At 34.4% G+C, this 25,281-nt stretch overlaps 1 protein-coding gene and 1 long non-coding RNA gene across 5 annotated transcripts in view; one reads left to right on the forward strand and one right to left on the reverse strand.

Moving 5' to 3' along the window:
- Positions 1-25,281, forward strand: part of Dhit (regulator of G protein signaling double hit) — a 134,834-nt gene that overhangs the window by 79,797 nt on the left and 29,756 nt on the right. For 3 of the 4 annotated variants that reach the window (XM_074138004.1, XM_074138005.1, XM_074138006.1), the window contains exons 3-4: positions 92-214; positions 16,733-16,899. In XM_074138004.1, coding sequence (XP_073994105.1) covers positions 158-214; positions 16,733-16,899 — 224 coding nt within the window. In that variant the 5' untranslated portion in view covers positions 92-157. Of the gene's footprint in view, positions 1-91; positions 215-16,732; positions 16,900-24,265; positions 24,371-25,281 lie in introns of those variants that run through there. The other variant, XM_074138007.1, reaches the window with a different exon arrangement.
- LOC141459214 (uncharacterized) lies at positions 17,379-21,340 on the reverse strand. Its single transcript, XR_012461423.1, has 4 exons — positions 20,808-21,340; positions 20,564-20,741; positions 17,918-18,042; positions 17,379-17,836 (listed from the first exon to the last, which is right to left on the reverse strand). It is a non-coding gene; the product is annotated as an uncharacterized lncRNA (long non-coding RNA).

The following is a 25,281-nucleotide window of genomic DNA, read 5'->3' on the forward strand; positions in this document are numbered from 1 at the left end:
ACCTAATTTTTCTTTTTAGAAATTTGCTCAAAATAATTTTTTGTTCAAATAGTGGAAACGTTTGATTTTAATGATAATTTTGTGATTTCAGCGTACAGATGAGAGCGGTCAGGCCATATTGTGCGGGACACTGATGTGAGACTTGCATGGCAGTTACATGGCAGCTCTTATAAGCATTGGTAGGTGGTTTGCTGCCGACGGCCTACTTTTAAATGTAAGTAATTCTCATTTGCTTTCTAGTAAAAAAAAAATAAAGTAAAGTAAAGGTTAGTGATATAGGCCATTGAGCTTGGTGTTGGAACAGCTTAAATCCGCCCATGTATCATGAAAAGGGCCAATCATTGGCCCTTTTCGATACCATTTTTTCCGCTATGTGACAGAACTTATCTCAGAAGCCATATCCTTACTATCCTTAGTGATGTCAGCTGGCTTCTTAGCAGCATCTGAAAATTCTTCGATTGTCTAGGTGATTGCCAGTAATAGCAATTGATGCCACCTTTAATAGACAGTTATTTTGTTAATGAAGTACTTATACTTCGATCTATACTATCAGTAGATCTGCTATCTACGATCTGTACTAACAATAGATCTGCTATCTACGATCTGTACTATCAGTAGATCTATCTACGATCTACGATTTATACTATCAGTAGATCTACTATCTACGAACCACTATCTATAATATCAGTAGGTAGTACAATATATAAATGGTATTTATAAAATTAAACTTTTTTTAAGCAAAAATTTATTATGAATAAGTGAGGAAGCGTCGACTTAGTTTTTTCCAGCCCTCATATAAAGTAATGGTTAATGTGCAAACAAGACCACTATAACAATAAATAAATAAATAAATAAATAAAATAGTAAATTGCGAAACCACAGACTTAAATCAAATATATTCAAACTAATCAAGATTGCAGCGGTAACAGGCCAACATTTAAGTCACCTGATTATTCTACAAACAATGTTTAACCAATGATTTATTAAGAACTAAGTACTACAAAACCGAGATGGAAATTAGTAGCACAGTTTGCCTGTTTTAACTCCATTTAGACCTTGACAATCTACTCTGTTTGAACAGATTCTTAAATGGTAACACGTGTGCAATAATGTTTAGCTTTGCAGCTACTTGCCGCCTCCGCTGGAATGGTGCCGCCAAACATAGTGGTGAACGGTGAGAATGGGAAACGGGATATCTCCTTACTGGCTGTTGGTAAAGACAGCTGCAGTAGAATTGCATTTCCTATCTTGTTTGCTAGTGCACATGCAACTTGTCCTTGACCATGACAGCGAGACCATCGTAACGGAGAGAGTAATTAAACTTTCTTATTGACTGAGCCTTTTAATTAACTCCTCTATCGGTTAACAATGACCAACAAAGTCAGTTTTCTATTTCAATTTTCCTCTAAGTACTAAATGAATTGCAAATTCATAGAACTATATTACAGTTAGTAAGTTAGACTTTGTGTTTTCCGACCAGATTCAATAGGCTTTTCCGACTGGTAGTGGTAAGAACGCGTGTGTTTGCCGTATTTTACACGTGAAGCTTTGGCCAAATGCGGAGGGAAGTTATTGCAGAATTGTGGCTGACGTAATCCCGCTGTACAGTAATTTGTGTACCAAAACATTAGTGTAGCATAATCGGCTTCAATTCTATTAGTTGCTCTTGATATAAATGGTCTCACATCTACCTCACCCAGCCTTGTTTTAAAGCTTCACTAATTGCACATTTGCATCTTTAATAGACAAATTTTTCAGAAAAAGTGGAATTATTTACTTAAATTTTTAAGTGCGTATTACACATAATTTGAATTGGGACATTGTGCAGCTTAAGAAATGTCTGAATGAGCTAGCATTTTGTGGGAGATACATGCTCTTCTTACACAATAAAATTATTTGAAATTATACCTTGCATTAAAATATGCAATTCCAAAATTTATATCTACAAGAAATTTTCATATAGAATCATTAGTTATTTTCATTTTCTCTTAGAATCAATAATTCCTTGCCCGTTAATCTCGGCAGCACAGAACCTAACTGTAGCTAGTTTGCCTAGGCTAACCGAAAACCTAAATTTCGGCTTCACCCCGTACACTCCTGCTCTCACACCCTCCTATTTAGAACTGTAAGGAAATAAGGAAATAAAATCTAAAATAAGGCAGATTCGAACTTAGAAACAATTAACAAATTTTTTAGCCACTGTAATATAATTATTCTTTACAAAATATTGAGGTTCTGTCAGATAAAAAAAAAAGAAGCTACATTTTTTGTTTTTGATGAAGAATTATTTATAATTTATAACGTTTCGATAAATGTAATGCACTTTTTTGGGGGGTTTATTCTAAACATAATTTATTTTAAAGTGAGTGGGTAGATAACAACAATGAATAGTTCAAAATTCAACTATTTTTGAAACATATATTTTTTTTTGAAAGAGAAGCGGTATTCTGTATGACTACAACCTTTAATTAGATCTATAATGCCTCCCACTGAGTCCAAGTGAGTCCCTGCAGCGACTCCAAGTGAAGAAACAATAAACGGTACATAGTTTAGATGAGTTCCGGGTTGAGAAGTGGAGAAAATAGAAAACTATTTCCTGTAGCAAACTTATACCTTATTTACAGTGCTCTAAATATTCTGAAGAAAGCTCTCCCTTAGAGGGTTTTAAATCAGGGCATTCCCCGGTAATAAAATAATTTACAAAGGTAGTTACGATAAGTTTGAGGTGTAATAGTGGGAGCCAACAGCAAGAGATAATAATTCCCTGTAACCAACTTATCTCTCACCGAGACCGAGACCGAGACGAGACTTGAGCAACCGAGACCGAGACCGAGATCGAGACATGATATATATCTCGTCGAGAAGTCTCGGCCTCGTCTCGTTTTTTCAAATATTAATTTTTAGCTACAAAATTATAAAATTGTGTTCTTTATTAATAAATACGTAATCATTACGGGTATTGAATTAATTATTAAAAGATACGATTTTATTATATATGTTCAATATTACTACATCTATTTGACTTCGAATTACATAAGTAAAGTAAGCAAAGTAAAGTAATCGCCTATTTTTTCAGGCGGGGCTTTACGTCCAACTACCAATTAGGTGTCGCGGACGGAGGCGACTAGCAAACATATTTTACTATAAATTTCTCGTATTAAACATTAAATAAAATCCATGGCCTAAGACCGGGAATCGAACCCAGTACCACAATACACATTAGCTTCGCAGGTCTCGCACCGCTCGGCTGCCACGGCCCCCTTCGAATTACATAATTTTTACATAAATCCACTAAATTTCACTATTCATATCATTCATTCATTCAATTTCATAAATTTCACTATTAATAATCTAATACTTTGAACTTTGATATTATTTGAATTATATTTTAGAATTTTGGAATTAGTGAATTTGAAAAAAAAGACTATCTATGCACCTAAAAAATATTGCCACAAATTTTCGTTTTTAAGATACACTTTGCCCAAGCATTGATAGCTTTTACTGAGTCAGAAGTTAGAGAAGATCTTCTATTGGTCATTATCATCGCAGCTTGCGAAAATAATCTTTCCGATGGCACTGAAGTTGCACAGATACTAAAATTATCTTTCGCTATTCTAGACAAATTTTTGAAGGAATTCTCAAGTGTTTTCCACCATTCTAAAATGTCAACGTCTACTGGTGCTTGGTCTAATTTGGTGTAATTAATTATTTCTGTTTTCCATGCTTCGGTGATATTTGCTGATTTTTGAGCAAATGGTGCAAAAATATTGATGCAGTCGTCGTCGTCGTCGTCAAAAGGCGAATCATCAGATTCTTGATCTTCACCAACATAACTAATGGAGCGGGAAGTTTGTTGGGAGGTGTATTTTTTATTTCACGAATCGACTTGTTATAGCAGGCAGATATGTTATTTGGGTCTTTCATTTGGCGCGTTTTTAACATTTTTTTGAAATTATATAAAGATATATAACAGTAATAGTAATATATGATGCATTGAAGTGTAAGTAGTTGTCTTCTTTTACACACATTTTCATTACAAATATATAAATTAAAATAATTATTAAAAAATAATAACATTTTTTGAAAAGATTATTAATAGCAAACCGCTTTTAATACTTAAACAAAAATTCAAAAAACCGAGACCGAGACCGAGATATCTCGACGAGACCGAGACCGAGACTTGAGCGACCGAGACCGAGATCGAGATTGCATAAAGTCTCGCCTCGTCTCGGTCTCGTGCAGCACTAATTGTAATCTAAATATTTTGAATGAATCTTCTCCAAGAAGATTCTAAATGGAGTATTATCCTCTTTCTAACATTTGGTAACTACCTAGTCTCTCCAGGAAACGTGGGAGATCTCCATCTACGCCAACAATGCTCGCTAGATGTTCTCCCCAGGGCCGGATTTTTCTATAGGCTAACTAGGCTTCAGCCTAGGGCCTCAAGATCAAGAGGGGCCTACATTCAAATTGTTAGCAAAATTAAAATTACACTATTCTAAAAACAGTACCAATAACAACATGTTTCATTTAACATATTGATATATATCACAGTAGTAATGTATTTTATTATCTCTCATGTAATTTACAAACTTAAAAAATGGGAGGTGAAAGGGCCTCATAAGTGGAATAGGCTAGGGCCTCTTTTCATCTAAATCCGGCCCTGTTTCTTCCGACTACCAACACCTATGTTGTAAGTAACACTAAAGTTGCTTTGAAGAAAACTATCATTACTAGGGTCGTTTGAAAAGTCCGTGCAAAAATAAAAACTACTTAATTTTTGGGGGTAAACCTTTTTTATTTTTCAACATAGTCTCCTTTTAGGCTTATACACTTCGTCCAACGCTGCTCTAGTTTGTTGATCCCTTCCGAATAATAGGATTTGTCCAAGTCTGAAAAATAGCCATTCGTTTCTGCAATCACCTCCTCGTTTGAATAAAATCTTTTTCCCGCCAGCCATTTCTTCATATTGGGGAACAAATAGTAGTCCGAGGGAGCCAAGTCTGGAGAATAGGGGGGATGTGAAAAGAGTTGGAACCCTATTTCCATTAATTTTGCGACCACAACTGCTGAGGTGTGAGCTGGTGCGTTGTGATGGAAAAGGACTTTTTTGTGGGCCAATCGTGGGCGTTTTTCTTGCAGCTCGGTTTTCAAACGGTCCAATAACGATGAATAATATGCACCTGTAATAGTTTTACCCTTTTCCAGATAGTCGATGAGGATTATTCCTTGCGAATCCCAAAAGACAGTCGCCATAATCTTTCCGGCCGAAGGAACGGTCTTCGCCTTTTTTGGCGCAGATTCCCCCTTGGTAACCCATTGTTTAGATTGTTCTTTGGTCTCAGGAGTGAAGTGATGTATCCATGTTTCATCCACAGTGACGAAACTACGCTTAAAGTCATGCGGATTCTTCTGGAACAGCTGCAAACCGTCCTTGCAACACTTGACACGATTTCGTTTTTGGTCAAGCGTGAGAAAATCACTCGACTTCCTCGATTCAAACGAATGCCAAACACAAAGAAATAGACCGATCTGGCTGAAACTTGGTGTGTATTCTTCAAAGAGATGCTACTAACTAAACATAACCTCGATACGCGCCAGTAGTGCTATCTCTCTGACTTTGCACGGACTTTTCAAACGACCCTCGTATACTGTCGTAAATGAAAAAAACAATAAATTCAATCTGTATTTGCAATTATTATTATTTTTTGTTTCTCAATATTTTTAAAGATAAATCGTTCAGCCGGTTTTGATAAAGTCCAAAAGGTTGGGAAAAAACTATGAGTTTTGTACTTTGATTAACCGATTTTCTGCTTGCTGAGGATTCTGTTAGGACAGGCATAGCCTGGTCTCTATCACCAACTAGTGGGCTAGCTCCTTACATTCTATACCTACGTTATATCCAAATATGTAAAACTATATCCAGTTTATTAAGGACCTTTCCTTATCTCATATCTTGTAGAATCAGATTTTAGTACATAGTTAAAACTGTCCAATAGAAGCTTTGTATAAGGGTTGATCGCCAAAAACTGCACGAAAAAGGGTAACATTGAAAAACACCCAACTTTGACAATTTTTTTTTCTCTTTTTCTATAAAAGATAAAATTCCCAAAATTTCTTTAAAATTTAGGGCAAATCCTCCTTTATAACTGTAATTTTTTTTTTGCAACAACACAGATCTAATAGATTTCGAGAAAAAAAAAATTCTGAAAATGGGCTAAAACGGCTTTTTCAAAAATTGTTACCTTCTTGTAAACAACGTAGCGCCTAAACGCGCGTACCGATTTTAATGAATGAGGTGTCATTCGATTCAAAATTTTATTTAGATGTGTTTTTTTTTTTGAGGTCCTTGAGGCTGTAAATCTTACAGGAGAGGAGTTAGCCCTTAAGTAAGTTAGTTAATTTTGAAAGGTTAGACCTTTGTTGGTTCCTTCTACTGAAATTGAAGTAGATGTAGTTTCTAGTATTAGGCTCAACGATCTGAATAAAAGAAAATTAAAGGTAATTTCAGTAGAATTTTGTACTTTTTATTCTTAATTTTCTTTTTCATTAATTTATGTAGCTTCCACTCTAAGGCGCTCTACTGATGGAGATGTAGGAATTCTTCATTAAATTTCGTATTAAAAACATAACCAAAGTACGTACAACTGTACAGATAAATTTAAATACATATTTTTACGAAATCAGCACTCAAAAATGATGAGTATTTTACAGTTTTGGTAAAATAAGTTACTGTAGAATCGGGTGGGCGGTAAAAAAAAAAAAAAATGTTTTAGTGCAAACAAAGATACAAAAGTGGGCGGTTGGTATATAAAAGCTGCCCCAGGAGTTAGGGTGGAACAGTTCTTTCCCTTTCCCTTTGTTTTTTATTTGTATCTTCAACTCAGTTAGTAATCTTTACCAGCTATGTTTTCAAAATGTTTTTATCAGCTACTGCTTGTACTTTCACATTGTGCTTGTATCACCTTACGCCCAGATTTATGCGATTTAAAAATTTTTGTTTTTAAACACTAAATCGTCTTTCTATAAGTCCCAAATATTACGTATCTAATATTTCATTAATAGACTAATTTTCTATTTTAACTTAATTTTACTGAAAGAGTTTAATTATCCCTAATGTATGTGGTTGATACTGCCATTAATTTATTCAAAACACGTCCTAATTTGAGTAAACAGCCTTAGTAGAGCGCTATGTTTTCTTGTTCAGCGCTCAACTTATGACGAAAATTTGACTCGGCTATGAATAACTAGTAATTCGCCGCTATACTTTCTTAAGCCAATATAAAACATTAGATTCAAACAGATTCCAATCAAAATATACTATAAAAAAACATTATTGCGAACAAAAAAAAAATTACAATTTATTGTGACGAAAATTGCATGTAATTCGTTGGATTACCAAGTTTATGGTCGCTTATGTAGAGCATTATGGTTTCAAAATAAATCTCAACGTATTCGTATTAGGGCTTATTCTACCATCTTTTAATTGTGAAGTTTGTAAGGAGTTAGAAGCTACTTCTATTCCACATACGAGGTGTGTTCAAAAAGTAACGGGAATTTTTAAATTTCGCGGGTTTGGAGAGTCTGATTGTAAATTTTTTTTTTTTATTATGTTGATACACATGCCCCTGAAGTACGATAAAATTTTCAGTAATATTCATTGTTTACTTCTTAAGTGGCAGCCGTTAAGGTTAGACGTGTTTTTCGAGCTTGGCGATTTTTGTTTGTTAAAAAAAATGGATCAAAGAATTTGTATTAAATTTTGCGTAAAAAATGAAATAAAGTGTAATAAAGTGTGTGAAATGTTAATAAAGGCATATGGTGAGTCTGCTATGAGTAAAACAAGGATTTACGAGTGGTATAAGCGTTTCCAAGATGGCCGCGAAAACGTTGAAGATGACGAACGACCTGGACGTCCAAGCACATCAACAACCGATGAAAACGTGAAAAAAGTGAAAGAAATGGTTATGAACGATCGCCGAATCACAATCAGAGAAGTCGCTGATGATGTTGCCATATCAATTGGCTCATGCCATGAAATTTTTTCGGATGTTTTGGGTATGAAACGTGTGGCAGCAAAATTTGTTCCAAAATTGTTGAATTTCGAACAAAAACAGCGGAGAATGGAAGTTGCTCAAGAGTCACTCAATGAAGTCGACAACGATGCGGATCTACTGAAACGTGTTATAACAGGTGACGAAACATGGGTTTACGGATATGATGTTGAAACTAAGGCTCAATCGTCCCAGTGGAGGCATTCTGGATCGCCAAGACCGAAAAATGCTCGACAAGTGCGGTCGAATGTGAAGGTTATGCTCACTGTGTTCTTCGATTTTAATGGCATAGTGCATTATGAATTCTTGCCACAAGGTCAAACAATCAATAAGGAGTACTACCTACAAGTTCAACGCCGTTTGCGTGAAGCAATCCGAAAAAAACGCCCGGATTTGTGGCAAAACAATTCATGAATTTTGCACCACGATAATGCACCTGCTCACACTTCATTGCTTGTTCGTGAATTTTTGGCCAAAAACAAAACTTTAACGATGCCCCAGCCTCCATATTCGCCAGACATGGCTCCATGTGACTTTTTTCTATTTCCAAACATAAAGAGAACATTAAAAGGCCGTCGTTTTACAAGCATAGATGACATTAAAAGCGAATCGCTGAAAGCTATCACAAAGATCGAGTTTCAGAAGTGTTTCGAGGATTGGAAAAAGCGCTGGCACAAGTGTATTGTATGCGAAGGGGACTACTTTGAAGGCGACAATATTAATGTAGATGAATAAATAAATATTTTTTTCAAAAAACGAAAATTCCCGTTACTTTTTGAACACACCTCGTACATTTGAATAGAAATTTTTGTGGAGAATTTTATTGCATAATCTAATAAATTTATCAAATACCTACGGGAGAAAAATTGAAAACAAAAATCAAAACTATATTTTTCTTTAAAATATTTAGTTTTAAATAATTAACCAATCAGAATATCAAAGATAGAGGTATGGCAGTCACATTAACCAATCAGAAGCTGGCACTTTACCTGTGACTACGCCCCCTTCCTATCGTATTGCAATACTCACACGACTTCCTCTTACTACTATCCTCAAGTTTCTAACTAACAAATTTTTAATTGCTAAACGTTTGAGTTATATTTCATGCTTATCATTTTAGAAGTAATTACTCTACCTCTCTCTCAGAAATGCCCTAAATAAAATTTTTGTAAAAATGTTTCCAGTAAAAGTTGTAGATTAGTGTTTGTAATCCATAATAAAATTGGTTTACAGAAAAAAAATTGGAGCCAATTGCGTGGAAATCACCAACAATGGCGGAAAAAACTCTTCAGTAAAGTGGCGATTCGGATACGCCGAATTTCGTTCGATATCCAGAAATCCAGTACCGCGTTGGATTCTAATTAATAAAAGTAAAGTAATCGCCTATTTTTTTCAGGCGGGGCTTAACGTCTAATTACCAATTAGGTGTCGTGGACGCCGCCCCGTCCACTATACTTTATACTTTACTATAAACAATTTTTTTTCTAACAAATAAAAAGTAGTCATACGCGGGATTCGAACTAGTGATCTCCCACACACAAAGCCAAGCTCTTCACCACTAGACCAACACCCGCCCCTAGGATTCTAATTAATATTATACAGGTATATCTTAAAGAAAAAGGAAAAAATCTTTTTAGAAATGTGGTACTTTCTAGTTGACCTATATTAACCAAAACTTCACTGTTTTGTACCTAAGCGAAATAACAAAATTCAACTTCGTGCTATTGGTTCGTTTTTCGGTTACGGTGGTTATTCCGGTGGATTGAATTTAGAAGATTTAATTCCATATTTCTTTTTAATATCTTCTTTTGTTTGAAACATTTTATTTTGAAATTCTTTTACAGTTAATGTTATTAATCAGAATCTTTATCGTTTGGCGCTGTACTTTGTATGCATCATTTAGTAATAAAATATTTTTTCGTCTATCAATAATAATATTGAAGTCAACCAACTTATCAGTACAAATTTTAACTCTCAATAAATATGTTATGTTAACTGCAGAAAGATAAAGTTATGTATTTAAAGAAATCTGGGTAATAACCAAAATATATTTTTCATCAAAAATACTTTTCTTTTATTTTGGTACAGCCTTTCATTTGCATCATGTTTCCTTGCGGTGATGAAGGTCGGACGCGAGGCATGATGACCTGACGTGGCCCCAGGTCAGTTTGTCTGTTTCTACTTCAGCCTCAGCTCGATATCTATTCATTCGGCATACCTCAACGCCAGCCGAGTTCTGTTCCCATTAAATATTTCTTAATTCCTAGTCATTGAGAGATGATGTTTAGTGCAGCTATCTGCCAGTAGATGGATCTGCGTGTATCAGCTTGACAATTTTATAGAGCGAATCAATAAACTATTAAGGAGAGTATATGCCCTTGCCTTGCCTCTTGTAATCTAGAAATAGAATTAATTATATTAAAACATTAAACCACCTGTTAATGGGCCACAGTTTAATACACCTGTAATTAGTAAGTCTGAGATCCATTCTACTATATCTTACTCCCCATGTGGAGCAACTATTGCGACTTTGAAATTTCGTAACTTAGATTTCATCGAAAATAAATTCCTGGGTGGTATAGTTCAATTTTAACTGGATTCCTCATTGCACCCAGTCTTCTTTAAAAAATATTTCAAATAAAAATTTCGTTTTTAAATTAACAAAATTGCAATCCTATATTTAATAAATTGAAACTTTTTTCCCAAAATGTGATTTTTAGAATCTTCTGAGACGGGAATTAATAAGTAGAGTTCGTATCTGAGCTTGATGAGGGACCCAATGTGGTACACGGATGGCTCCAAGGCGGAGGAGGGTGTAGGAGCGGGAGTGCACTGCGCTAAACCGAAATATAGCTTTTCGGTTAGCCTAGGCAAACTAGTTTTTCAGGCTGAGCTAGCTGTAATTAAATTCTGTACTGCCGAGGAATAAGTAAGTCTAGGATCGTGATTTTCTCGGACAGCCAGGCTGCTCTAAGAGCTATTGGTTCCTTTCAGGTGAACTAAGGCTGGTATAGGACTGTCTGGGTGCCCTGGCTGAAATCAGTTACCAAAATAAGGTTTTTCTGGTGTGGTGTCTGGTAGCCGGTCATTCAGGATATAAGAGAAACGAAGTAGCAGATTTGCTGGCCCGTGAAGGCGCTGCAGGAGATTTCATTGGCCCGGAGCCTTATTTTGGAGTTTCCAAATGCCTTAAGAGTGGGGTATAATTAGATTATGGGTGCAGAAGAGGTCTCAGAAGTGGTGGTTGGCCACCACTGAGCAGAGACAGGCGAAGAAGTTCATCAAGGGCTACTCGGCCAAGGCTGACTGCAGATTTTATCCGTCAAGGCCGTGTGGTTATTAGGATAATTGCAGGCCTACTGACCGGGCCACTGCAGGCTCAGGAAGCACATGAAGTTCAGAGCGTGGCGGATGATAGCCTATGTAGGTTCTGTCAGGAGGAGCACCGCGCGTATTGTGTCAGTGTGAGGGGCTTGTCTGGTTAAGGATGTTACTCCTCGGGGAAGAAAAAACCGAGGCCACTCTCCAGCATTAAGAGTTTGATTAAACGGACGGGTCTAGAGAGTGAGCTCTAGAGTAGTGGGAGCCATAATACTCGTAGATCCATGGGGTCGAGGTGGCCTAGGCCTTCAAGGCTGCCCTGCTAGAATCTATCTATCTGAGCTTGATCGTCGCGTTGCGTATCCGATCTCTCATCGCTTTATCCTTCTATACTTCTTAAAAACGTCATTTCAATCGCCTGGAGGCGATTGTTTTAGGGCTCATGATTCGATTCCATTTCTAAAAATGAGGTTAAACGTTGAGAGGTAAGGTCAACTTTTGTTTTTCCTTGTCCACTTCTTTTTTTTTGTACAGAAATTTTGTTTCTAACGGAGAAAATTTTGATTGTAGCGGCCACCCTTGCGTTAATTTATTCATTTAGTTTTCTGCCTACACTTATTCTTCACTCCCTTAAAAAAAGGAACTGGCTCTACATTTCGTCACTTGATGAAGATGCTTATTTGGTGCTTATTTCTGACCTTAATACTGCGCAGGTTTTACTCTCTTTTACTTCCTTGTAGTATTTATACTTTATTTCTCTTCCCTAGCTCTTCAAATTATCTCTTACACTGAGAACTGAATATTCAGAATCTGAATATTTGGGCCGAACAGACGGTTGAAGATAGTTTAAAAAAAACTTATGGAAGGACGTGGGCACGGACCGCCATCCAACTTACCTTAAACTTGGCCGTGAAGGGGGGCCAGCGCGGCTGCTAATTAGAGAGCCATCGTCTAATTGGTAATAGAGTTCCCTTAAAAAAAGGAACTGGCTCTACATTTCGTCACTTGATGAAGATGCTTATTTGGTGCTTATTTCTGACCTTAATACTGCGCAGGTTTTACTCTCTTTTACTTCCTTGTAGTATTTATACTTTATTTCTCTTCCCTAGCTCTTCAAATTATCTCTTACACTGAGAACTGAATATTCAGAATCTGAATATTTGGGCCGAACAGACGGTTGAAGATAGTTTAAAAAAAACTTATGGAAGGACGTGGGCACGGACCGCCATCCAACTTACCTTAAACTTGGCCGTGAAGGGGGGCCAGCGCGGCTGCTAATTAGAGAGCCATCGTCTAATTGGTAATAGAGTTCAGTGGACTCAACTTTTCTTTAAACGAAATAAATTGTTCATCAAACATTATTCACAGCGACACTGCTAGACAGTGTTCCATCTTTTTCTGCAAAACAGTCCTCACTTACTAGAAATAACCTTAATGCAATCTGCTAATTTCTTACTAACTCATCTTCTTCCAATTTTTACTAAACTTCAGTTGGCTTTGTTGCGTTCCCTCTGTCCTAGGTTCATTGCGATTTTGTTAAATTTTAAGGAAATTCATGTCCGAATTATTCACGAAGTATTCACTGAAAATGCATGAAGTGTATTTTCCCCTAAATATGAAAACGTGGTATATATTTCATGTACACCTCTTAGGACGTAATAATGTATTTACATTAATTACTTCATTTTATAAATTTTTGAACAAGAAAAATATTTTCTTAAATTATGACTTTTTAAATGTATTTAATTTCCAACATACATGTAATAATAATAATTGTCTTTATTAATTATATTTACATTTATATTCACAAACATCACAAAATTAAAAAAAAAAACACCTACAAAAGAAAATAACTAAATATACTACAATCATTTTATATTTTAACTGAAGACACACCTCTTGGTCTTTCTTGGACCGTCAGAGTGGAGTCCTGTTACTCAATAAATACTCTAATGAAAACAACAGTAAAGGAGCAAAATACAAAACTGAAATTCAAGAAAAACAAAACAAGCTCCGACTTAAACATATAATGAAAAAATAGAAGTCTGTACAAAGGAAACCAATTTATAGACATTATTTTAAATTTTACTAAGTCCTAATTTGATAGGTATGCTTACAATATTTTATTAAGCATTTCCAATCTTTCCCATTAATGTACTCAAAGTATCTCACTGGCGGCTAGAAAATATTTCCAACCTACATGTACTCGTATTTTTGGTTTAAAAGATCTTTAGGAAAAAACCTATCTTTTCTAACGCATCATGGTCTTAATTTATTTGGAAATGTCTACAACCTCAAGGCAAACGTGTAATCAAAATGGGAACTTCTATGATTTGGTGAAGGTTTTTCGGATTCATCTGTTTCGGAGGAATTGGAACGGACGCTTGGTCAAACCGCATTGGTTCAGCTAGGTTGTTGTTCAGTCTTTTGTTTTGTAGCGTCTTGTCATGTCTGTTCTCTGGTTCCACGCGAGTTGAAGGTCTATGAATAATGCTCTAGATGTTGCACTTTTTCCTCGTACGAGATTGGGTTTAGGTTGAAGTAGATGGAGGCAATCACACCTCCTCTTAAATTGGTGCCCGGGTCATTGGGGACAAATAGGCCAAATCGAGAGCTTTATTTAAAAGCTTTCAGCATGCCGTTTGAGATAAATATGTGAGGCTACAGGGTGTATTCAACCTCGCAGCATTCATCTTTATGGATACTCTGTCCTGTTGCCTGTCGAATGTTGGTTAGTTCTTCAAGTGTTCATAGCGGCCAGACCCTAAACTAATTCCTTTACGAAAAAATCTTGAACAAAATTTCCGAATATAAAAACTAGAAATATATAGATCAATCCAAATTATAATATATTCTAACTTAATTGTAAAATAAATTTAATCAAAAAATATTAATCGCATGCTTTGATTTTTCTCATCAAAATCAAATTATGTAATATGTAAAATAGAAAGTAAGTAATTGCTTCTCAAAATATGCAAGTCTAGTTGAGAATGCAGTTACATTTTTTAGCGCATATTCAAAATGTTAAGTTATTGTACAATGCTAGTAACTACTGGGTCTCAATTCAATAAAAATATAGGGAATTGGTTGAGATTGCAGTTTAAGTATCGTTTCATACATTTGCAGCTGAGTGCAATTTTGAATTTTTTTAAAATTCAAATAAAGATACATTTATAAATTCCAGTAAATTTTGACTAGCTTGCACAAAATATTCAATACAAAGCTAAATTGTAATAAGAAATCTGGCGCAAATTAACTTGAACAGACTGAAAACAGGTTCAAAAATTCTAATCCATTTTTAGTGTCTAGTATTAATTTTTCTTTTCCTACAGGAGATTGTAATGTGGTAGTGTCGAATTTTCGTTAATCATTTCCTATCTGAAACATCCTTTTTGAGGTGCCTCAAGACCAAACCAAAAATCATACAACACCTCGAACAGAAGGATTTATTGGTGACCCTAGTTAGAGCACTTCCTGTAATCCTGTCTATTTTATTAGAGACAGGAGTCTGGTATGCGTGTCCTGGAAAAGGAAGCATAAAAATTTCTTCTTCGAAGGACCGATGTTTGAGTCATACGAGCCTTCTTCATACTGACATATGACTAGAGCCGTTTTCCCTTCGTCTTGACAAAACCAAAACTATAACATTGCTTAAGTGATTGTAAAGAGGAATTTTATTTACTCAATGGCCTCTTATAACGATGAAACTGAAATACAGCGAGCTAACACTATCTAGTTTGTGAAAAATTGTGAAATTTTGGAGTAAACTTTGTAGAATTCTATTCATCATTATTTTTGGTGACTGATTCATAGTTTCAATAAGACGAAAAAAATTACTGCCAGTTTCAGTCATGATATATTTTTATTATGTCTAGTTTTCGATCTAGGGACTAGGTTATCTTCAGGGCTAATTTACAATGTCTGCCAAGCAGTTTGTGATCTCCATATGCATTTATGCCTTTCCCTAATACTTAAACTGTTAGGCCAAAGTGGTAGAAGAATAAAGGCTTCTAGATAGCCTAAACCTATATACCAATTTTGTAATTACTTAGCTCATATTTACTTAAGTAGAACACACACATTTCTTTCTCGATTTTATTACAGAGCCGTTTATATTAGATTCGGTTTATGGTTAACCAGCTAAGGAATTGCAACGATTTCTCCAAGCAGACGATAGGACAAGTTCTTGTTTATTTTGTAGTAAAGCTGTTTCTTAGGCGCATCTTACTCATACTTAATTAGTGCGTGTCCCTAGGTAGCCGTAGGAAAAAGTTACTACTTTATTTTTCAGTCTACAGCAATTGAAAAAAGTTGATTTATATAAATATCATCGAAGATAGGGTTTCTATATTATTGACTCAATAACTCGAAGTGTTTTTAACTTCTGAACAGAAGAACAAATAATTCGGCTGTAAAAACAATGAATTCGTTTTATTTTGAACTTTGATTTGTTGGGTGCATGCGGTGTAATACTTTTAACTGATTCCAAAACGTTGCACTAAATTGTCACTGATACGTGAGATAATATTTCTGCTGTCTGTTACCACTGCCAACTTGATTAAATTTGATTATATGATTGTATATTTAGTTGAACTATTAATTCAGTTAGGATTCATGACTAACCTTTTAACAAACTATTTTGTTGGTTACTTTTGCTATTCTGTTAGTTGTTTTCTTTTTTCTCACAATCTGTCCAGAGGCTTTGAGTTGATTATTCCCACCCTTGAGGGAACGTTTCTGAAACTACAGTGCTATTTAAAAAAACACAATGTACGATTGGGTCGGCATGGGTCGACTAGGTCGAGACTCACGGTCAGCTTCTGGAGGTGTGCCATTTGCCAATGGGATGATACGTCGCATGCTGTAAGTAACTACCTTTCCATCTCAAAAATCTTTAAGGGCTTTAGGTAGCGAGGGTATAGCCACTGAAACTAGATGGAAATGCCTTGGTCGCACCAAAGTATGGCCAAGGAGCCCCTGTCATCAATCGCCCACATTTAGGAAGCAAACATCCCAGAATAGTAACCCAGCTCAAAAACAAGTTCCTCATACATCTCTGCTAAACCACCACTGTCACAGTAATGAATGACGTTTGGGGGGTCGTTAAGTAAAATTGAAGTTGTTTGCGTTGCTATCCTGAAAATTTCAAAAAATCGCCAAGATCTCAGAATAAATCTCCTTCGGGTTAATCCACAAGCCTCGCTGAGTTCTCTTGTCCATTCATTTACAAGAAATCATCGACCTAGCAACAGGCAGCCAATATCACTTCAATATACACATTCAATTGATCTGCAAAATGTGTTATCTATGATTAAGACGGTTATGAAGGAGATTGTAATTGTGTTATTTTGTTGCAGATGTCGAGTAGAGAGTGCGGGGAATTGCGAGGTTGCCGCCTTTCCGGAAGTCGCGGCTCTGTCAAGGTCTCCGCTGCCGGCCAGCCTGCGGGTCCATTGCAGCCCGCTGCACCGAGACCCACCAAACCTTGCTGTCTGTGCTGGTGTTGCTGTTGCACCTGTTCTTGGTAACTATTTTTCTCTTACAATCCTAAACTAGTGATGTCGTTTGTAATGTGCTTGTTTTTTGAAAGGGTTTGCGAGGAGTAAACGCCGAATTGAATAGAAGTGAAATTTGGTTTTTGAGGCTTTATATTTCATCAGATATAAATAAAAAAAATGTTTTTAATTATTCATTGTAAGATTGAAAAGGGACATTACGTTTCAAATTAGATTTGAACACTTATCACAAAAGAATAGCGCCAAAAATATCATAGCACAAGAGCAGGGACACGGTAAGTAAAAAGAAACCAAGTGTCTGCAATTTTTTTTTACAAATACAGTCGAAGCTCTCAATAACGGACACTGCCCGGGGGAAAGCAAAGTGGCCGCTGTTTGGAGGTGGTCGTTAGAAGGAGGTAGGCAAGTTTCATAATGAACAAATATGGTTTTTTTTCCCCAAATATCCACTTAAAAATTGTTTATTATTAATAGATTTAAAAACGTGCATAATTGCATAATTATTTAGCTATATGATGTGCATCAAATTTTTCTTAATTATCCAAAAAATTTATCAAAAAACTACCATATTATTGACTTATTTAATAATTTTTATAATAATCATCACATTTATTTATAACAATAATAATATATGGTAAAATTATCATCATACTAAAAAATAATATTTTATTTAAAACATTTCTCTATAATTATCAAAAAAATCATAAATACAAATAGCAATATAAATTTACGTTGAATTTTTTATCCACATTTAACTGTTTTTATTACTTTATGAAGGGTAAATTTTTGCTAAACTTAATGGACAGACGCACTTTTACCATATAACTCCTCAACATTGTAAAAATATTCACTAATTTTGTTTTGCAAGCCGTTTTGTTTTTTCAATGCGTAGATTCCATCTCGGTCCTTCAAAATATTGGTAATCTGAGTTTTTCCAACTCCAAACTAATTGTACATAATTAACTTTTTGTTAGAAATTATGCAAACTCACAGAATAATTGAATTTCTAAGAAAAATAGAACAAACCTTTCCGGCAAGTTGACGATGGCTCGATTTGGTTTTTGCAAAACTCTTCCAACACATTTATTTTCTCTTCTAGAGTTAAGTCACTTTCGTCTGAGAGAGATATCGGAAAAAATAATATTGTTCTTCTAAAATAATATTGAAAAGCGATTAAAATGGTACAAGATCTATGAGCTTATATAGGAAACTTTAGGAAAAACCAGAAAAAAAGGAAAAACTTGAGAGGGGATAATTATTTTTATCACCGCGTCAAACGAACTTTTAATAATAAGATGGTCGTTGGTGGGAGGTGAAACATTTAAACCGTTCCCCAAAATCAATATCCGCAGCCGTTATGTAGTGTCCATTAGACGGAGGTTCTTTTTTGTAGAAAGTTCATAGGGGTAAAACGGGGAAATCCAAAAACTGTCCGTAAATGGAGGTGGTCGCTAGTGAGTGTCCTTTATGGGAGGCTCGACTGTAAATTAAAAAATTAAAATTATTTCATTCGTACTAAATTAGGTTTAAAGTCTATACTGTATCAATTTTTATGGAAACGAACATTCAAAAGTTATTTCTCATAATTCTGCTTATTACGGTGGAACCTTTCTTTCACGATCAGTGTTATCTTGCCGAGTACAGGTTATGTTTGTTTGGGAAGAACTATTCTTAAATAATTTATAAATGCCCTACTCATGTCCTTTCAAAACTCGAGAGTTCTCCTTATTATTGTGAATGATACGTACTGTTTTTTTTTTGGAAATCACATAAACTTGGAAATAGCTCCCTGTAGTATCTTTAATTCCATCTTTTTTTTTTTTTTTAATAAACAAAATCCACTATTATTTATTCAACTAGTTTATAAAACTGCATCAAAACCGCACCATAACCTTTCGCTATAACTAAACAGCCCATTAATAAATTATGTTCCATCACGCTATTATCATTATTAACCCTGACTTACTGTACAATTTTCCTTATATTAGGTCAACATTTGGGAGTGGCCTATCTAGGCTACTAATTAATTTTACTTTAAATGTCATAAGCTTTAACATATTAGTTTGCCTACTAGCTGGTATTTCTTTAATTTGTTGAAAGTTTTGATTGGGAAGTAAATATTTTTTGCATAAGCCAGAAGTTGTATCAATTCAATGTGGTTGTGTGGTTCCAAATCATTGTTTTGCTGTTTCATTCGTAGTTTGTAAGTAAGTTTAGAACGCCTAAAACAATAGTTTCACTATTATTATTATTCTTTAGTTTAAGTTCAGAAGTTGTGGTATTAAAATTTGTCTTAATGTTAACCATGTAAGAACTTATATCTTAAAAACTAAGATATGACAAAAGTATTGAAGTGCCACATATGAATGTGAGTTACGGTTTTTCAAAAATTAGAATCCATTAAAAATAAATTAACGGACGAGATTTCGTGTAAAACTTTGAAATACGAGCATTCAACATCGAAAAATCTCCTTAAAAATTCATATTAATACTGTCCGGTTGGATGAGTTGATCATCTAAAACTACACGAAAATTTTTAATTTGCATTATAACTACCTATTTAATTAATGTTTGGAGTATAAACAAACGTAACGTGCAATTATTTTTTTTCTGATTATATTATCTGGTAATTTGTTGAATATTTAATAATTCTTTTTCAAAATCTTTTCATGTATTTTCTAATTGTTGTTTAATTAAATATTACTTTATATATCTAACTATATTAATAAAAATCTATTCACTTAATACGAATATGTTATTATTTTCTCTTCATTTCCTTGTAATGAGAAATATTTAATTTGTGGGCTGAAGCTCACAGTTTACTATAAACAGTTTTTTTTAAGAAATAAAAAGTAGTCATACGCGGGATTCGAACTGGGGATCTCCCACACACAAAGCCACGGTCTTGACCAATAGACCATCACATGCCCCTGCTTAGCCATAATAATAAAAACAAAAAAAAAAACGTACCTTTTTTTTGGCTTTGCGATAAGTTCAAGCCAGCTGGTCAAAAATAGAAAAAAAGTTTTTGATTTATGAGAAAGTTCATAATACTCGTAGATCCAAGCAACTATAGAAGCCATTCTTAATTCAATATTAAAAATTTGTAACCTGTATAATTTATAGGAGACTTTCTAACTAAGGTAGAATAGCCTAATTTACTAAGTCAGGAGCAAATAGACTTTAGCAAAGGTCACGGTTAGCTGGATAGATTTTACTTTGGCTTCTTTTGTAGATACTTAGTTAAGAAAAAAGTGAAGCAAGGTATTTGCTCTCTTTATCGATTTTAAAAGAGCCTTTGAATCGATTTCTCACTGAAGCTGTGCAGAAAATTTGTAATCTAGATATTTATTGGTCAATTTAAGCGATCTAGGTGCTAAATTTTCTTTTGGGTTTAAAATTTCTAAGTGGGTTCTGCAGTTTAAGGTTTTACTTTAAGCCCTATAATTGTAAACTTTTTTTCCGATATAATTTCCTAATTTGTTAATAAAAGAGGCCAGCATCAACTTGGAGAGAGGAACTAAGCGCTGAGAGAACTTTATGTTGATAAAATGGCTTTTTTGTCTTCTACTAGGTCCGGTACTATCTTCCGTTTCTAACTCTACTGCGCCATCCAAAAAACGGATTTTAGAACCCTTAATAGTACTATAATAGAAATATCAGTTGAATTACCTGTGAGGTTAGCATGTTGGATTCCCACGCGCAAGTTCCGGATTCGAATCCAACTACTAGCCCTTTTTCTCTTCCAAGGAGCTTCTTACAGCTCACTCTCCGGAGGCCGGCGGTGCACTGAAAAAAGCTCCGGGCGCCAATAACCTTAGATGTTGACTGTAGATGTTACTGCCTTAGCCTTAAATCATAAATAAAATTACAAAAAACTAGCTCCATTCAAAATATATACCTAATTTTTGTATACCTGTAACATAGTTCATTACTTCAATGTCACTTATTTAACGAAGTTAAATATGATAGTTGTTTTAAACTAAAAGAGCTTTTATTTGCTCAACTCTAAAAGCAACAACATTTAGTTTTTGAACCTGTAACAAAGTTTATTATATGCATGTTACTTATTTAACGAAGTTAAAAATATTAGTCGTAATATATAAACTAAAAGCTTTTATTTGCTCAACTCTAAAAGCAACAAAATTTAGTTTTTAAACGTGTAATTAAGTTCATTACGAGTATGTTTATAAAGAGGTTGCAACAACTTTCGTCAAATTATTTGATTTCATACACTATCAAACCATAAACAGTACGTAACAATTAATGAACAAATTTCCCTATAAAGCATGTATACAGTTTACGATTAAACTTTTTATGGCATATTATTGGAAAACTTTAATTTTTTATGTTATAATATTGTTTATGTTATTTTTTATCATATTTTGTACGTAAATTGATATCTTTTTCTGTAAAATATGCTCCAAAGCCCTGAAGATGTCCTAGTCACTAATTGAAAGCTTGGCATTAAAATAAAGTAATTAATTTTTGAATGAAATAGGCTATATTATTTCTTCTTCTTGGATTAATGAATCAGCTAGCTAACAAAAATGAAAGTTACTCTATTTACAGCTTGTTTTTATTGCTCCACTTTACAAGCTTGTAGTTCACAAAGCTGTTATCATAGTTCTTGATAAAGAAGGTTACATCGACAAGCCAGTATTTTTGGGATTATAATAAACTCTTAGCAAGAAAGTCTGTTACCACTTCAATAAGTGTTGAAGGCTCGACTGTAGCTCCTATGAAGCCCTAAGAAGTAAGAATTGGTACAGAGTTAAACTTTTTAGCAAAAGGGTTGTCAAGTTTAGAAGGATTTATGCATGGATTTCAGTTAAAGAAACAAAATGGATACACGTATGGCAATTTTTGATCATAATAGAAGCTAATGTAACGGTTTGATGGTATTTTAGATAGAAATACAGCTTACATAACCACTCGTTATGTGTTTACACAATAAAATAGCACTTAAGCGAGACTGTTAACTTTGTGCTGATCGTTTGATTAGAATAGTTTGACTACTTAGCATTGATCACTGCCATTCTTCGAGTAAATTTTAAAGTGATGCTTCCATATTCCTTAAAATTGGTCCGCTATTTATTTAAATTGAAGGCATCCTAGCTACATTATGGTAGAAAGAGAGTAATACGTAATTAGAGTCTCTGGCTTTGATAGGTTGCTCTTATCAAGGTGAATTTTTACGTTCTCTACCTGGGCTTATATGTTATCTGGGCAAAACGATATTAAGGGCCTGCTAGTAATACTGCATTTTTATTAGAAAACGATGTTCAGCTTTAACTTGTTCAAGTAACTGACTAATACAAATTCCCCAAGCTTGGAGCAACATTCCCAACTATCTCGGTTCCAGTAAGCTACAATGTAGGACTAGGTCACAGTGTACGCTCGATTTTCTTATTGTCTGTTCAGTTGATTTCCAGTAAGGAATGACTCCTGTGGCTGTCTCCATTGCGGTTGCATTCCAGCTCTTCTTCAAAAGATCTTTCCCTAATTTTCCGTAGTGCCAAAGTAGAATTTCTTAAATGTCCAATGCAAGCATTCCTCTAAACGCAGCATGTTTATTTTTTTGCGTTTTTGCCATACAACCCCAACATATTTGTTTGAAGTCGTATTGTTATCCAATTGTTAATTTTATAATCTATATCAGTGCTTCTTAAACTTTTTGCGACCGCGACCCCTTTTTAAAGTAATAATTTCTTTAAGGCCATAATTATAAATATAAGCTTATATACGAAAACATCAGGCTGTAATTACGTAAATTTATCCTCGATTTTTTTTAAGCAGGAAAAAATTGAAATTAGTAAAAATAAAAAATCGTGTATAAATTTTAGGCTTATATATTTAGAAAAATATTGATAATTATAAAAGAAGTTAAAACATCAAATTAATATCAACACTTTTTAAAAATAAAAAACTTAAATATAAGTTATCACACATAAACTTTTATTGAAAAACTAGAAAACAATTAAAAATGCTTCGTATTAAAATCGTTTCATTATTTTTAATGAGAAGGATGTGCTTGTTTATCTTCGCACAATAAATTAAATCTGGGATAAATATTTGTTATTGAAGGTCCCATAGCATTTTTATACTGAAACGGTACTTTGTTTTTGTTGACGTTAACAAGTTGAAAATGATGATTCACATAAGTATGTGGTGGCAAATGGCAAAAGAACTTTCAATGCTTCGTCAGAGATTGTTGGATATTCTTTTTTTAACTCCAATCCAAAAAGTTGCTTAACTTTTCTTGGGAAATTCAAGTTTAAGACTTCAGCATCAGCAGAAAGTTCTGCAAATTCTTGCTGTGCCTTTAGTGAAAAATGTTGCACTTGATCCATTTTCTATCAGGAATGGTTTCAATACCCAATCAAAATTATTAGATTCAATATCTGAATGTAAATATTTTTGAAATTGATTTTCTAAGTTGTCCAAATGACCAAGTATAATCTGTAGTACTTCCTGAAGACAGCTTAAACTTAAATTATTATCAATTGTAAAGTCACTCATGCTGTTAAACATTTCATAGGAGTTTTCCAAACGATTAATTTTTTTATGAATGCTTTTACTTTATTTATCAGATGGAGATTGTTAGTATTTTCTCCCTGAAGAGATATGTTTAGTTTATTTATATTCTCAAAAATATCTACAGGTATTGTGATATAAGAGGTTTAATTTTGAAGTGTTTCATTACCATCGAAATTTCAAACCTCTATATCTCTTTTCCTATTCTTTCGGTTTCAATGAAACCTTTACCAAAATGTAGAGTAAAGTTAACTCTATAATTGATTAAAGTTGCATGGTTAAACTATTCTAATAGTTATTGCGATGTAAGAGGTTACATTTTGAAGGGTTTTATTTCCATCGAAATTTCAAACCTTTATATCTCTTTTACTATTCTTTCGATTTGCAATGAAACCTTTACCAAAATGTAGAGAAAAGTTAGCGTCTTTTCTCAATACTTAGTTTTACAGTCGAATCGTAGAAAAAACGCCCATATTTAATGCAGTTTCTTGCTTGAAAGGACGCGCATTTACCGGAAAATCTTCTTTAGATTAAAATTAGTCAGAATTGAAATAATTATAGAAAGAGATTTCCGGGGGCGTAAGCCTGAAGTCAGTGAAGGATGAATGCTTTTAGTTAGAAGACTGGCTGCCGTCGCTTTATTTCTGTTAGTTAAAATGAATTTAGTTTCATCAATATAGTTGTGATGATTAGAAGTTGCGCGAAGTTATTTTTAACAAGGCCATATTAAAGTACCTATTATGTAAATAAAATATGATTCGAATACGGAGGGAGAATTCCATTATTCACTGAGGCAGCAATCAATATTAGCAAACAGCTAGTCATTTTGTGCCATAGAATTCAACAGTCTAACTACTTAGCTAGCACTAAATGGTTACGCTAGTGGTTTTTCACTCTTATCTAGAACTGTTTGACGTGATATTCGGCTGGTTACCTTATGTGGTAAGATTATATTTGTTTATCTCCTGTTCTAACCTTATTGCAACCTCCATTTCCAACCTATGTACTTTAAAGCAAGTGAAAACTAGTTCACTACTAAGCTGGTATATCTTTGAACGCATACTCGTACATGAAGTTGTGAGCATGCTCGTAAATTTACAAAATTTAGGTTTTTTTTTTACGCGAGGATGCATTTTTGTGGAGAAAAATTCTCGCAAAAGTATCTCGGACTGCACTTTATTTTAGTTTTTATTTATAAATTCTCTAATAATGCTACTTTTCGAGAGTTTGTCAAAAGTGGATCTAACTTCTACCATATTCTTACGGGCGGCAAGAAACTACTCTCGCCACGTTTTTTTAAGTCTCTCCCTTTATTTTCAAAATGGTTGGTATCACGAAAAAATGGAAAAAAATATATTTATTTAGATGAATGAGATAGGTTCACGATAGTCCAGAATGCTTGCTAACTTAATTTGTGCTGATTTGGGAGGCCTCGTATGTCGTTAGGCATCATTCCTTGGATGAGAACATGTACAAGATCAAGCTGCTGTTCTGATGGACCACCATTTTATCTTTGGCCTGTAGAGGTTCTAGCCTGCAGAGGCATTTATTTAGGGCTAGCATAAGTCCAATCCAATAGTCAGCCATCAAGACGAACGGCACACCTCCTAGTATTAATCTAGCCTTATGCCTTCTAGATTAAATCCAAAAACATCTTCATAGGTTGTACCGTTGTAAATAGATCCAGTCTCTGAACAGGCTACGGCAGATCTCCCATTGTTAACCTCCAGTTGGCTTTGGACACCAAATTAGATATTGAAATTTTTGCAGAAGAGAATTATTATTATTTGTTTATTTATAGTAATTTAAAACGTATCAACATCTGAGGTTATTGACGTCCGGAGCCTTTTTCT

Source organism: Rhodnius prolixus, unplaced genomic scaffold (assembly GCF_049639745.1).
Source record: "Rhodnius prolixus isolate KJV_2025 unplaced genomic scaffold, Rpr scaffold_11, whole genome shotgun sequence".
NCBI classification, from domain to species: Eukaryota; Metazoa; Arthropoda; class Insecta; order Hemiptera; family Reduviidae; genus Rhodnius; species Rhodnius prolixus.